Genomic DNA, 15,473 nt, shown 5'->3' on the forward strand with positions numbered 1-15,473 from the left:
CAGCTGATGGTGCTGTTGGTTTTCTCACTGATAAGACAAATAACTACAAACCATTTGAAGGACGACGGCTTTATCTTCTTTACAGATTCAGAGCCTCCTGTGGCTAGCTGGCACCATAACATAAGCTGTGCTGAGGTGCACACCGTGGCAGAGGGGACACTGACAGTCTCCTCATCTCAGGAAGCAGAAAGGGAAAGAAGGGTCAGGGGACAAGTGACAGTCTTCAAATGCATGCTTCCTGCAACTAGGACCTATTTCCTAGTGTTCAATGCCTCCCCGAAAGTATTAGGAATTTAGTAAGGGTTGTTCATTGAGCAGGTCAGGTGCTCCTAACACAGTCACCTCCTGGGTCTCACTTCTGAGCATCACTATATTGGAAACCAAGTCCTCAACACATGACATGTGGGTGGGTGGGCACTGTACATCCACACCTATCACAAAAACTGACTGCCCTGGAGAAGAGTCAGCAGAGGGCAAGATTGCTGTTTAAGGGAGAGTGGGGCATTTTGAGACTTCATTTCATTACGTAGTCCAGGAAAGCTTTGAACTCACAGCTTGTCTCCTCCTTCAGCCTCCTAAGTGCCGAAGTCGCAGGCGCCTGCTGGTGCTCTGGCTCCTTAGCCTGAGAGATTGTTGCATATGTTGTCCTTCCCGTCTCTTGCTTTCATGTCCTCTATTTGCTGACAACAATGGAAGGCAACAGGTTTTCTTTAGAATTTAAAGTGCTTAACTTTTAGCTAGATTGGCACCATGACTTCACAGTGAAATAATTGAGTTGAGTGAGTGACGTCTTTCACAGCTGCCTTTCTGCTGTGGAAGTGTCTCCACCTCTGCCTGTTGCTGCTTTCCCACAGATATGAGCTGGCCCAGCAGCTCCAGCAGCATCAGGAGCCTTCCTCCATGGACGACGGCACTGTGGACCAGCAGAGCATGGAAGTATCAGCTCCCCTGCCTGTGGAGATTGAAAGTGCAGAGCTGCAGCCAACTCCAGAGACAGTGGCGGCGGACCCCGAGGCTATGCTGGAACTGGGGCCACAGCATGTGGTGGGCACCGAAGACGCTGCAGCGCTTGCACAGCCATTGGCAGATCAGCCTTTGGAGGCTGACGAAGGTACCATTTCAGAAGCTTTAGCTTTTCTCATGACCCCCGGGAAGTCTTGTGGTCCTTAGACTCAGGGCCATCCCTGTGCCTTCTTCTTAGACTCTGCCACCTTCTTGGTGCTCTTGTGCAGGCGAAGAAGCCGTCTACCACTGAGCTATATCAGCTGTCCTGCTTGCCTTTTAACGTCACAGTTTGTGCCCGGTCTGTGTGTGCGCAGCTGCGATGTTGGACTTTAGCACTGTCATGGTTGAGCCAAGCAGCACTGCTCCATTTTATTAGCCCCTTTTAGGGAATGGGTGGTCTTTGGTTTTGGGTTTTTTCTTGTATGGATCTAGGTTGTTGTCTGTTTCAAACACAAAGCAATCTGACTTACTGTGGGCAATTGTAAAATCACTGAAAATCTTAGGCCTACAGAAAAACATGCTGTTTACATTTTGTAGTAAGTTCTTCCAATTTTTCTCTAAGCAAATGTGTCAGCAAGGATCTCTGTGTGTCTGCACGTACAATTTAAGTATGTTAACGGCTTATAGAAATAGGATCTTTATTCAGTTTTAATAAATGTATTTGGGTACAGTGTCAACACTTTCTCTTTTATCTGTGCTCATTAATACTCTGTGACAAGGACTCCATGCAGCTTCCTAGACTGATGGGACTAGTAATTGTTACTGGTCACAGTAGATGGGGCTCCTGGTACAGAATATAGAGCCATATGTAGCTTTGTTTCATCATCAGTGTTGGTCAACAAAAGTGCCACCTCAGCTGCGTCAGTGTGCTCATTGTAACTGATGGCCTGCATTCCGGCCAGCTTCTTATCAAGCTTGTTAACAGACACTTCGCTGGCCAAGTTACGGTTTTGTTCTGTGGATGTCCTAAATTTATTTAGTCTATGGGTAGGAGTGCACATGGATTATCTCCGGGAACCTGAGCTCTACATAATGGCTAAATACAACTGCATCTCAGAATATTGCTTTATGTGTGTACTGATTTAGAACAATGAGCATTACCCTCCTGTCTTTGAAAACTCACTAGCGTACTCTTGGGTGGATCAGCAGATGGGAAGTGAATCTCAAGTGTGTGCGCTCCTGTCTCTTTGCCCTTAGATGGGTTTGCGGCTTCCCAGGACCCTCTCCCAGGGCACATGGACCAGTTTGAGGAGCAGACCACTTCACAGCAGTCCTTTGAGTCTGCAGGGCTTTCACAAGGTCAGTGTGAGTTTCAGTAAATTTGCGAAACCGCTGAGTGCTGGATTTAGTTTGCAAAACTTAGGTGTTTCTTTGAGGGCTCTTGTAAAATTTACAGGAGAAACCCAGTAATAGCATGCATTTATGATTTCTTTTGTATATAATACTTAGTAATCTCATATCTCCTAAAAAGAGACCTTCACAGCCATTCTATATGGGGTCTCCGTCCCAGAGAAGGCGGTGGGTTGGAAGGAAGGCCTGGTGGGCACTGGTCTCCATGGCTGGATTGTAAGACCTGTCCCAGGAACACGGACTGGGCACCGCATGTTGCCTGTTAGCAGACAGCTCAGAGCTGCTGACACAACATCCTAACCCTGATTCTCATTAAGGAAGCAGAGATTACCTAAACGTGTTTTCTTTGTAACGTTACCTTTTGTATAGTTAAAATTTGTTGTAGAGTGCCTGTACCTAATTTGTTTCAGGTTTCACAGTGGCTGACACATACAATCAGCAGACTGCCTTTCCACCTGTGCAGCAGCTGCAGGACTCTAGCACACTCGAGTCCCAGGCCTTGTCCACAAGTTTCCACCAGCAAAACTTACTGCAGGTCCCAAGCTCTGACGCCATTAATGTGGTGAGTGTATGCAGCAGGTGTCTTTCTGTCTTCTGTCACTATGTGTGACTATGCCACACCCACGTCTGGTACACTCTGGTTAGCCCACGGGGTGCAGCCTGTTTAGTACACAGGACCATCTTGTTTCTTAAAGCATCTTAACTTCGTATGATTAGCACCATGAGCAGCTTTGCCATTTTGACTGAGAGCCAGGAATTTACCGGTGTGTTATATAAGAAGTTGAATTAACTAGTGTGTTATAAAAGAATATTGCTTTGGGCACAATGTGTATTTTTGTTTGTGGAGTTATAAATGTTAGAAGGAAAATAATAACGTCATATTAAAATCAAGTATTACCCAAAACATTATTTCTTTAAATAGTAATTTTCTGAAAAACAACATTTTCACTCACAATTATTATTTTTCAACTCAGGTTAGGGACACTGAAATGTTGGCTTGCTCTTTTTTTCTTTTGGATGTTTTTAAATAATATTAAAAGTGACAGACATATCAATAGTTATCTCTTTAAAAATCTCCCAGTGTTAGTACTAGGAATGCAAAGTCAGAGCAGTTGCTTCCAGGTAGCGGCTTACAGATTTTAGCAGGTGACAGGTGTGATGTGGGGAACAGGCTGCGTGGTGGCTGAGTGTCACTGCTCAGCCCTCTGAGTACAACGAGCTTGGCTGCTGTGCTGCTGTGTGATGAGGGCTGTGGTCCTTATGTCAGGACAGGGCCAGCACTGCGGTCCTTGGGCACTGCCTCTGAGAGGCAGAGGTGGCTTTTTTTCCCCTAAGGCTCTTGTGACAAGAGCAAAGTCTGCCTGTTTCTAGGAAGTGGCGATTTAATCCACACCAGTGTGTTACTTACTTCCCACTGCTGTGGTGATGCACTTCAAGTAACAACTTAAAAGTAGGAAAGGGTTATTTTGCTTCACAATTTCTAAGATTTTAGTCCACAAATTTTTAGGTCTGTTGCTTGGTACCCGTGGGGCACATGTTGATGGAACTTTCTACCTTGTGGCATTGGGGGTGGGAGGACAGTTGAGGGTCCCTGTTTCCCCTATAAGGGCATGCCGTCAATGGCTGCCTTCTCCACGTGTGCCCTCCTCATGAAGGTTCTACCAAGGGCCCAACAGTGTCGTGGAGCGGCAGCCAGTCCTTTAGTGTGTGGGATGTGTAAGGTCCAGTCATTCACAGGCAGTAGAGTCAAGCTGATGAAAGAGGACTCGTTTCCTAAGGTAAATCATGTTCCTTTATACTGTGCACTACAGCGCCTACAGTCAGGCGTGGAGCTTCACGTCTGTAGTCCCAACACCTGGGCCGCTGAGCTAGCAGCATCCTGAGTGTGAGACAAGCTTAGTCAACATAGCAAGGTCCAGGCTAGCGTTGGCTAACAAGACTTAGACTCTGTCTCAAACAACCCATGAATAAATAGCTTAGTAGACAAGTACATACTTAATCATATCTGCGTCCGTGGCATACTTTCTCTGTTTCAAATAGTTACAATGGGTTACTTATGGCTTTTCTTTTAAAGCTGCATTATGAGCATTTATATCTGTCATTATTGAGTCATCTTATACCTACTTATTTATTCATATATTCCTGCTGTGTATTTCTGATCATTTTAGGCAACTCGTTTGCTTCCAGAGTCATCTCAAGAGGATCTGGACCTACAAACACAGCGCCCACAGTTCTTGGGGGACAGCGAGGACCAGAGCAGGCGCTCTTACAGGTAATCATAAAGCATCCAGGAGGGTGTCCCTGTCACGCGGTGTAATGACTACATCAAATACTTGGTCTCCTGGAGAGTTAGATCACCTACCAGTTTCAAAACAGTACATTTAAGATTGCATGTGCCCAGTACAGGGCCTGATGAGGCAGTTAGTTGTCCTTGGCTCTGTTTTGTGCTGCTTTTTGTAGTTCCTGAGTGTGGTCTGTCTAAAAGCACTGACCACTGGTGAGCGTGTGAAGCTGCTTTGTCCCTCTGTTGCCTGGCCTCGGGCTGCTGGGCAGTCAGCCCCGAGGGAGCAGGGCCTAAGTTCTCTGTGCTTCATTTCTAGGTGTGACTATTGCAACAAAGGCTTCAAGAAGTCCAGTCACTTGAAGCAGCATGTACGCTCACACACAGGGGAGAAGCCCTACAAGTGCAAGCTCTGTGGGCGTGGTTTTGTCTCCTCTGGCGTCCTCAAGTCCCACGAGAAGACACACACAGGTTACTTTCTGTACAAATTATGATTTTTCTTCTTTTCATGGTACCGCTTTATTGATGCAATCCACACATCATTCAGCTCACTCACAGTATACAATCCAGTGGGTTTGTTTTTATTTTCCTCGCCTCAAGACAGGGTTTCTGTAACCTTGGCTGCCCTGGACTCACTTTGTAGACCAGGCTAGCCTCGAACTCACCAAGATCCACCTGCCTGTGCCTACCCAAGTGCTGGGATTACAGGTGTGAGCCACTGTGCTGGCCTCAATTCAGTGGTTTTTAGTATTTCCATTGAGTTCTGAAAGCACTGCTATCTAATCTTAGTATTTTTTTATTGCATCTAAAAAACTTGCATACCTTCTTCTATCTGTCACTCCCTTGTTCTCTGACTGTTCCCAGCATAACTAACCCTGATCTGCCTTTGTTGACCGCATGCTGTAGGATTGCCCGTGAGTGGCCCATGCATGGCCTGTAGTGGTCACGGTCTTCCACTTAGTGCAGTGCACTGTTCAAGGCTCATCCGTGCTGTAGCATGTATTAGTATATGACCTTTTTATGGTCCATAATATTTCATTGTACAGTTAGCCAAGTTTTATTACCTACTTACTAGATCTGTTTGACTTGTGTGAATACTTCTATTTAGGTATGGCTTTATCATGAAGGAACACAATTGCTGGGCCATAAGAATAAACTTTTAGCACTGGGGATGACTGTGGGATAGTGATTGTTGGAGAACACCGCCTAGCATGTGCAAAGCCCTGGGTTCAAAACACCAAAAAGGAAACCTACTTGTAGATTTTTTAGTTCAATCCAACTGTTTTTAAATAACCCTGTGTACCAGCACATGTATGACAGTTCTCATTCTTCCCTGTCCCCATCAGTACATTGTACGGTGTTTTTGCTGTCACCATCCTTGGGTGGGGCGCATCACTCACTGGGGTGTGACTTATGTGTCTTGAGTGGTTTACCGTGTCGAATTTCTTCCTGTGCACTTGTTGAGAGTCATCTGTTCCAACCATTCTCTCAATTTAAAGTTAGTTAATTGGTTTTATTATCATTAATTTGGTAAATCTTTTAAAAATATAGCATGACCATTCAAGGCCAGTGGATCTTTACCAGGTATATGGTTTGTGATTATAGTTACCTGTTGAACACATTCTGCTTACTACATACTGATACATTTAACATCAATCCGTAGTCTGTATAAGGCTTTATTTGAAAGTGATGGTGTACCACTTACAAACACACAAAGAAGGAAAGCCTGTGGGTGTGTCTGTTGGGGATTAGGGAGTGGTTGTAAGGGCTGTGAGATCTGTGGTACCTAGAAAGGTGAGTAGGTTACTGAGGGAAGGTGGGGCCAGGCCAGCTGCCTCTTCTGACTCAGTCAGGACTGTAACTTTGAGGCTGTAGGAAGGTTTCCCAGGCCCTTCCTGGATCCTACCTAACACGCCATTTGCAGCTCAAAGATGGAGCTAGAGAGACAGTTGTGTCCTATCTACAAACAAGTTGCACTGGGATGTCAAGGATAGGGACAGAGCAGTCTTGGTTGGTTGTGAGCAGCCTCTTCTCAGAGCTGTTCATTTTAGTAGCAAATGCAGTCAGACACGTGCTATTAGGTGGTGTCTGTGCTTCCAACGCTATCCAGCCAGTCTTAGACACTGGAAGCCACATATACCTCCTGTGGTAAATTTGTTTGTCCTTGAGCGCCTGTGATTTCAAGAGACTGGAGTAACACTTGGTGTGATATGCTCTTGTCTGTTGACACAGGAGTCAAGGCATTCAGCTGCAGCATCTGCAACGCGTCTTTCACCACCAATGGGAGCCTCACGCGGCACATGGCCACACACATGAGCATGAAGCCTTACAAGTGTCCATTCTGTGAAGAGGGCTTCCGCACTGCGATCCACTGTAGAAAGCACATGAAGAGACACCAGGCAATCCCGGCTGCGGCTTCCACAGCTGCAGAGACAGAGGGAGGAGGTAGTTTTTGTTTTTGTTTCAAAGTTTTCTGGTCAAATGTCAGTTTAGTTGTAAATTACAAACTGATCTGAAAATTGACTCTTACAAGTTAAGCTTAATAGTACATATTAATGGAATGAACATGATGTGCGTATGTGGGCACATGTGTGGAGTAGGCGCTCTCCTTCTAGCTCTACCTGGCTCCTGTCAGGCTTGTGCAGCAAGTACTTTTACCTGCATTTGAGAAGCTACAGTTTATAGACAGAACGTGAAAGGCTGCGTGCTCTTTAAGAAGTTCAGAGACGCACAGTGAAAAGCCGTTGAGCTTTCCCGGTCACTATGCACTGACCTGGCGTCCAGTCCAGCACATGCCCTTGTCGGTGCCCTCAGCACTGGGTAGACTTCATTGTGATGCTGTGTTTTATATTTATAGTACACTTTACTCTGCCTCTCCTGACATAGTAAGCGAAGAGCTGCACCAGATGCACACGTGTAGCCGTGTTTTATTATCAGGTGCTGTGTGGTGTATCCAGTGCCTGCATGTAGTTTACTTGCTGCGGACGAATGCAGAGCTGATTCTAGAGACACATCTATGAGAATGTCCCTCTGGCCAGAGGTATACTCAAGTGTCATGTTTCATTACCTCACTTGATGCACAGGGCGCTGTGTGCTCTGAGAGACTAACCTCATTTTCTACCAAGCACTGCACAGTTACCTGTCCAATGCCTGCACCTTGATTTCATGACTTTCCTGCTTCTGTCATGGATGGTTTCCTTTCGGTAAACCCCACAAATGAACTTGGGGCTAGAACGTGCCTGTTTTATTTCACAGGTGGTGTCATGTTAGTGAGTGCAGTGAAGTGTGTGTATGTGTGTCTCGTTTTTGCTTGTGCTACAGCTGGTGCTATTAGAGAGCAGCAGTGCTCAGTGTCATGCCCCTGCTGCATAAGGTCTTCTGTCAGCGCCCTCAGAGGTGAGACCTGCTGAGGCGTTCCTTGCTTTCTTCTCAGTGGTTTACCCCTCGTTGGCTGGAAGGCATCCACCCTGAGGTTACCAGTCAGGCCACAGCACCTCTCCTGTCCTGCACGAAAACGAGAACAGTGTAGATGTGCCTTACGGTTTGAAGAGGGACTCGTTACACTTTGCCTGAACCACTTGAAAATGACAACAGCCCTGGCATGGGTGTTGCAAAGCAGCTGTTGGTCAGCTTCTCAGTAGACAGTTGTGAGGGCCTTGGCTTCTGGTCAAGGACTGGATGAGTTTGGTAGGACTTAGTGTGGCCATGAAAATAAGTCAGGCTTCCTTCCTGTGGAGTAAAGGCTATCAGGCAGCAGGCACTGTGCCTCAGGAGTTTGATAGTGTCCACTAACGAGCTGGCCTGAGTACTGTTCGAGGCCAGCCACAGGTCCCTCCTAGCAGTTCAGCGAGCGAAAACAGTGTTAAGTCAGCGCCAGTGTGGTTTGTGCTGTTGGCTTTGTCACTGTGCTAGTATTGACAGACGCTGTGATGTGTCTTCGTTCCTGTCTCTTAGCCAAAGGAGAAGAGCCATGTTCTTTGCCCTGTTCATGCGTGGTGTTTGTGATAGGAATTTTTGCTCCTTCACATTTGGGATGCTTAGCTATTTGGCCTTACTTGAGCCATTTTCTATTTTTGCTATATACTTTGCTTAATTTTATTGTCTTTTTTCTGTTTCATGACTTATTTTATATTGATTTCCATATATCTTGATTATTTGAAAAATTTCAATACAATTCTCTCCATATTTCACTGTCAGTATTGGTGGGGGGCCACTATCTATAGCTCACTCCTAAGTCTTCCAGACCTTATAAATGCATTTAAATTTTTTTATTTGTGGTATTTTCTTTTATGTAGAACTTTTGTGAGTAGATACTGAATTTCCTGGCCGTCTTCCATGACTGATCTCTTCTCTAGCACCTCCCTCCTTTCTGTCTGTCCCATCTTTTTGCACATTGTGTTCTAGAACATCAATCCAGTTGTTTTCCACACTTACTGATTGGACACAGCACAGTCACTTCCCTAGTTCCCCTTGATTTTGGGTTTAAGTGTTTCAATCCCGCGTCTCATGCTACACATGCATGCGTGCACACCCTCACTCTCCTGTTCTGAGGAGTAAGGAGTACAGCAGTGTGAGGGGAAGTCTCCTGTGCTCTTCCCTCAGCAGCTCTGTTACTATCATTTCTGCAGTTGCTAAGAGCTTTGTGTTTTGTTTTGTTTTGTTTTGTTTTGTTTTGTTGAGACAGGGTTTCTTGGCTGTCCTGGAACTCGCTCTATAGACAAGGCTGGCCTCAAACTCATAGAGATCCTCCTGCCTCTGCCTCTCAAGTGCTGGGATTATAGGCATGCCACCACCCTCTATATTCATATGTTTTCATTGCAGTTTTGTCTTGTTGAAGCAGCTGGAATTTATCTTTATAATGAGAATATGGGTGCGTGTGTGTGTGCACGTGTGTGTGCGCGCGCACGTGCATGCACGTGTGTTTTCAGTTTCTTCTTTGTCCTCATTCTTTTTAGTTGAGGGCTCTTTGTTATTTTGTTAGTTGTCTCTGATTTTTGAGCATCTGGTTTTATTTACCTAGTAATCAGTTTTGGCTCGTAGTCACATGTCTATGAATCCTGGTGGCTTTGTGGGCTTTGATAGTTTTTAAACTGCTGGCCTGTAGCTGGCAGAAGCTGGCCTTTGACCACAGTGGGCTCTCACTTGTCTTCCTTCTCCCTGGTCAAGTGAGCTCCCGTTAGCCCTGGTTGCAAAAGAAGCTGTTTGCTGTCTGAAATGTGGCTTAATTAGGTTACTAACTCTATCCTTTCGTGCTTCATCTTTTCTTGTGTTGGAACTTGATTTTAAGTGTTGATTGAAGCCGTTCTCTATGCTTTTAATAGACACATGTGTGGAGGAAGAGGAAGAAAATTCTGACAGAAGTGCATCACGAAAGCCTCGTCCTGAGGTCATTACTTTCACAGAAGAGGAGACAGCCCAGCTGGCCAAAATTCAGCCCCAGGAGAGCGCTACGGTGTCTGAGAAGGTCCTGGTGCAGTCGGCTGCAGAAAAGGACCGCATCAGCGAGATGAAGGATAAGCAAGCCGAGCTCGAGGCTGAGCCCAAGCATGCCAACTGCTGCACATACTGCCCTAAGAGCTTCAAGAAGCCCAGCGACCTGGTGAGGTGAGGGTGTGCCACTGCTTCTGAGAGAACAGAACAGACTGGATACCACCAGGTGTCACAGGTCAAGCAGCTGAGAGTGACTGATATGCAAGGTGCAGTGGAGCAGAGTGGTGAAGAACTGGGACCTTTTGTAGTTAGAGTTTCATTGCTGTGAGGAGACACCCCAACCACGCAGCTCTTACCAGGACAGTTTTTAATTGGGGCTGGCTTACAGTTTCAGAGGTTTAGTCCATTATCATGACAGGAAGCACAGAGGCAGACATGCAGGAGAAAGAGCCGAGAGTTCTGCATCCAGATTGGCAGCAGCAGGAAGAGAGCTCCTGAGGTCTCACAGCCCCAACAGCGACACTCTTCTTCCCACAAGGCCACACCTCCTGTGGGCCACACCTCCTGTGAGCCACACCTCCTGTGGGCCACACCTCCTGTGGGCCACACCTCCTGTGGGCCTCACCTCCTGTGGGCCTCACCTCCTGTGGGCCACACCTCCTGTGGGCCTCACCTCCTGTGGGCCTCACCTCCTGTGGGCCACACCTCCTGTGGGCCTCACCTCCTGTGGGCCACACCTCCTGTGGGCCTCACCTCCTGTGGGCCTCACCTTCCCACACAAGTCTGGAGCCCTTTCCTATTCAAACCAGCACAGACCTTAAACTCAGGAGCAGGAGGGCGAGCTCTGGGGCTGTGTGGAATTGGAAGAAGCAAGCCATATCCATTTGCTGCCATCCAGTTTGTAGTCAGGACACTAAGTTTGGCTCTGGTCGATACTGGAGGCAACAGATAAGGCTCGTAGAGCACCCCAGTAACAGCAGAGGTGTAGACTCCGGTGCAGGACATGTGGCCGCATGCTTTGTTACGCAACAAAGCCTCAAGGTGTTGCTTGGCTATATTTATCAGAAATAGTAGCATATTGTTTTTTATTTTTATGATAATAAATTTATGAAGTTGTTTGTAAATGTGTATATAGTTAAAAAATGAAACCCCTTAATTAGGAATGCTCTTTTAATAGGCACGTTAGAATCCATACTGGAGAAAAGCCATACAAGTGTGATGAATGTGGAAAGAGCTTTACTGTGAAGTCCACTCTAGATTGCCATGTGAAGACGCACACAGGTGAGCAGGGATCCCTGGGCACTGCAGACATCTTTGGGTATGTCTCAGTGTTCTGTGCACAGAGGCTTCAAAATTATAGAAAACTCAAAAGGTTTCTTTCTAATATAAAGAAAAGGGGGAGGGGTAAAATCCCCAAAATCAAATTAAAGATTACACATGTCCTTACGCAGGCTTCACTCCTCTTCTTTCACAAGGTTCATTTTAGTCTCATTTGGGCCAAAGAGATGCAGTTTACTGATATTTGCCACTCTGTTGACAGTTACTAGATTATATTATCTTTTTATGTGAGGAGAAAAATCTTACGAGGGGCACATGGTGTCTTGTTTCCTTGGCCCTTTTCTTTATCTGACTTGAGGATCTGAAAATCACTTGTATTAACAAAGTACAGAGCTTTGTTCTTTGAATCCTGCAGTTGGATGTCTTCTCTGAGCTGTAGGCTCCTTGTGTGTGACATGAGGCCACTAGTAGCCCAGTCCCTGCACTGAGATGTGAGTATCTGGAACATAGGAGCATTCGGCGGTTGATAGACACTGTTACTGTGCTCCATGGGTAGCCTCGTCAAATAAACCCATATTGCAAAATTTTTGGTCATGAGATTGAACAATTTACAGATGGAATTTCCTACATTTATGTGAAGTTGTCTCATTCTTTCCTGATGGATTATTACCGGTAACTAAACAGGGAGAAACACACTCATTAAGGCCTTCCCAGAGGCAGGTGTCCTGTTGTCTCATCAGGTTCTCAGTGTCTGCATCTTACTGCTGTTCCTCACCAGCTTACAGTCTCTGTGCTGCCTGCCCCATGGTTCTTTACCCCTCCTCAGAGTCACACCCTTGTAGGCGACTCTTTTCATGCTCCTTCCTATCTCCAGAAGCCCCACCTACTCTCTTCCACCTTTGCTATAGGCCGGTCAGCTCTTTATTCAGCCAATCAGCAGGTGATGACGAGTAGTGTTTACAAAGCACCGAGACAGGTGATGCTCAACACCACCAAAGTCCAGTCTGCTTTGCTCTCTGCTGGTGCAGAAGTCAGCATTTGAATAGACAAGGACATCTGCACACAGTGCACAGAAACGTCACTCCATCAGCCTGCTCACCCATCGGGCCCCTGTGCTGCTCCCTGAGGTCAGCACGGCTCTTTGGGTTCTGCAGGGCTGGGAGTTCAGCTTAGGCTACATAGGTAAGAAGAGACCGCAGAGCAGGGCAGGACCACAGATGCACTGAGGCCTGAGTCTGAGGCACTTGTCCCTGGGGCCTGTCACTGTCAGTGGCATCTGTGCCTCGGTGACTTTTATGCTGTAGGTAGTCCAGAGAAGAGCCAGAGCGAGGTGATAGGACAGAACAGTGGACACGGGCCCTGTGGGCGCAGGGTGCTCCCTGTGCACTCTGTTCCAGGGGGAATGTGGTGACTTCAGGGCACAAAGCCTCCGAGGGTCGTGAGAACACTGACTTCAGACTGTAGACAGTGTGTGAGTAGGTTTCAGCAGTTACCTGTCGGTAGCAGCCATGGTTGAGAGCCTAAAGCCCTCTGGTCCTTGCTGCCTGGGAGAGGGTTTCTGTGAGCTCAGGTTGCCACTGGTTCCTGCTGATTGTTCCTGCTGTTCCTACAGGCCAGAAGCTGTTTAGCTGTCATGTCTGCAGCAATGCCTTCTCCACAAAAGGAAGTCTGAAGGTGCACATGCGTCTGCACACAGGGGCAAAGCCTTTCAAGTGCCCTCACTGTGAGCTGCGCTTCCGTACTTCCGGGCGAAGGAAGACTCATATGCAGTTTCATTACAAATCAGACCCAAAGAAGGCCAGGAAGCCTATGACACGAAGCTCATCAGAAAGTCTGCAGTCTGTGAACCTGCTCAACTCCTCTTCCTCCGACCCCAATGTGTTCATCATGAACAACTCTGTTCTAACAGGGCAGTTTGACCAGAACATGCTTCAGCAAGGGCTGGTGGGCCAGGCGATCCTTCCCGCATCCGTTTCAGGTAGGAAGCCAGCAGGTGCCCCTCTCCACAGCTAGCACTCTTGAGCCTTTCCCTCACAAGCAGTAGGAAAAGTGAAGTCCCCGTTTCCTCTCCCACTGCATCTGCTCTGCTGCCTGAGTCCTTTGATAAGCTTCGTGTCAGCAAGTGTAAACCCCTCCCTCCCAGTGAACATACCCATTGTGTGTGTGTTTTGCAGAGCTCACCACTTTAATCTAGTGGGCCTATCCTGTTGTTGTTGGTCACACAATGCTGAAAAAGTACTAAATTTTACACCAACTGGGTTTGGGTACTTATAAGTAAATGCCACAGTTCTTGCCGCTATTTGAGGTCCTGTGAGTCTTTTCCTTCTGTGTCTCTTTATTTGGGTCATATGAGAGCCAGATAGATGGCCACTTAGTGGTTGCTGTTGCATTCAACTGTGGGCTGATCAGTAGCCTATTTTAGTGTGTTTTCTGCTGTTTGGGATGGGTAAGATTATTTCACAGGTGCTGTTTTGTTATAAGCAGATAATACAGATATATTTGTATTATAAATATTTGTATTCCTTAGCTAGAATCTTTTTACCATGTAAAATGTTTGTGTTCTAAAATCCCTATGGGGAAAGGTGAGTTCTTTTAGATTTGAGGCATTTGTAATATTAAGTCTGGTCATTTCTCATTCTCTGACCAGCTGGTGGGGACTTGACGGTATCTCTGACTGATGGGAGCTTGGCCACCCTGGAAGGCATCCAGTTACAGCTGGCTGCTAACCTGGTTGGACCGAACGTTCAGATTTCTGGAATTGATGCCTCCAGCATCAACAACATCACATTGCAGGTATGGTGACTACCGTGCTTTTCTGTGCTTTAACACTGTCTAAGTCACACGGAAGCACACCTTGACACTACGAGTATCTGTGTTGCTTTACAGATTGATCCGAGCATTTTGCAGCAAACACTACAACAGGGTAATCTGCTTGCTCAGCCGATCACCGGCGAGCCTGGCACAGCCTCACAGAACAGTTCTCTTCAGACATCAGACAGCACTGTCCCAGCCAGTGTTGTCATCCAGCCCGTCTCAGGCCTGTCCTTACAGCCCACAGTGACGTCTGCCAATCTGACCATTGGCCCCCTCTCTGACCAGGACTCTGTGCTGACCACCACCAGCAATGGTAAGAACCCATTGCTCCTTTACTGTAGACTCTGGGGTTACATTTTGTTGCTGTCGGAGACACGTTTGGTTTTAGGTCAGTGTAATGCCATTTTTTATCTCTGTAAAGCTTACCAAAGAAATAAAAAGCCTAAAGTCTCCTTAGTTTCAGTGGTGTTTATTCAGTATATATTAATTTTATTGTTCATGGAATGTTTTTTCTCAAGCAATTTTTTTGTTTTATCGTTTCACTTACCTTCTCTTTCTTCCTCACTTGCTTTCTTCTCCTTCTCTTCTTCCTCTTTCTCCTCCTCCTCTTCCTCTGCCTCCTCTTTTTTTGTTTTGTGTCCTAGGGAGTCAGATGTGTAGCCCTTGTGAACTCTCAGGTGTTTTATCCTTTCAGATAAAGTAATTAGAACTGACTGGTAATTTATTCTGAGTCTTTTAAAAGTAATCCTTTAACTAAGATGCTTTTCATATAAACCAAGAGACTCATGCCCTTTAGAGCTCAGTGCTATTTGCTTTGTGATGATGAGCAGGGACACAGGACCTCACTCAAGCGATGACTTCACAAGGCCTTGTGTCCACTTCGACGGGCCCCCATGAGATCACCCTGACCATCAACAACTCAAGTCTCAGCCAGGTTCTTGCTCAGGCTGCTGGCCCCACCACCTCATCATCCTCCGGTTCCCCACAGGAGATTACGCTAACGATCTCTGGTTAGTAAGTTCACATTTTAGAGATATTTTGGCTTATAACTTAAGGCTATCTTGTTTGTGTCTATTTCAGCCCTCAGTTTTACATAAAGACGTCGTATTTCATTTGTGTGACAGGTTCAAATCCAGTGATGCCTAGTATCAGAAGCAGAGCACTAGTTTCTTACGTGACTTCCTGGTTCTCCAGAGTTGATTGTGAGTTAGTGTTGAGAGTTGACAGCTTTTGTCGTATATTTTTGCTTAGCTGATTCTTCTCCTGTTCTGTACACTAAAGAAGCATCACGCATCTGAGCTGTGCACAGTAAGAC

General features: G+C 46.4%; 1 protein-coding gene across 6 annotated transcripts in view; it reads left to right on the plus strand.

The window, feature by feature from the left end:
* ZNF236 (zinc finger protein 236) overlaps positions 1–15,473 on the plus strand; it is an 88,226-nt gene that overhangs the window by 45,103 nt on the left and 27,650 nt on the right. For 5 of the 6 annotated variants that reach the window (XM_084780663.1, XM_084780661.1, XM_084780659.1 and 2 more), the window contains 12 exons: positions 855–1,111; positions 2,203–2,304; positions 2,766–2,917; positions 4,524–4,627; positions 4,956–5,107; positions 6,869–7,081; positions 9,958–10,240; positions 11,244–11,347; positions 12,957–13,322; positions 13,992–14,137; positions 14,231–14,471; positions 14,989–15,168. In XM_084780663.1, coding sequence (XP_084636789.1) covers positions 855–1,111; positions 2,203–2,304; positions 2,766–2,917; positions 4,524–4,627; positions 4,956–5,107; positions 6,869–7,081; positions 9,958–10,240; positions 11,244–11,347; positions 12,957–13,322; positions 13,992–14,137; positions 14,231–14,471; positions 14,989–15,168 — 2,300 coding nt within the window. The remainder of the gene's footprint in view (positions 1–854; positions 1,112–2,202; positions 2,305–2,765; positions 2,918–4,523; positions 4,628–4,955; positions 5,108–6,868; positions 7,082–9,957; positions 10,241–11,243; positions 11,348–12,956; positions 13,323–13,991; positions 14,138–14,230; positions 14,472–14,988; positions 15,169–15,473) is intronic. The other variant, XM_084780660.1, reaches the window with a different exon arrangement.

Source organism: Acomys minous, assembly GCF_964271855.1.
Source record: "Acomys minous genome assembly, chromosome: 4".
NCBI classification, from domain to species: Eukaryota; Metazoa; Chordata; class Mammalia; order Rodentia; family Muridae; genus Acomys; species Acomys minous.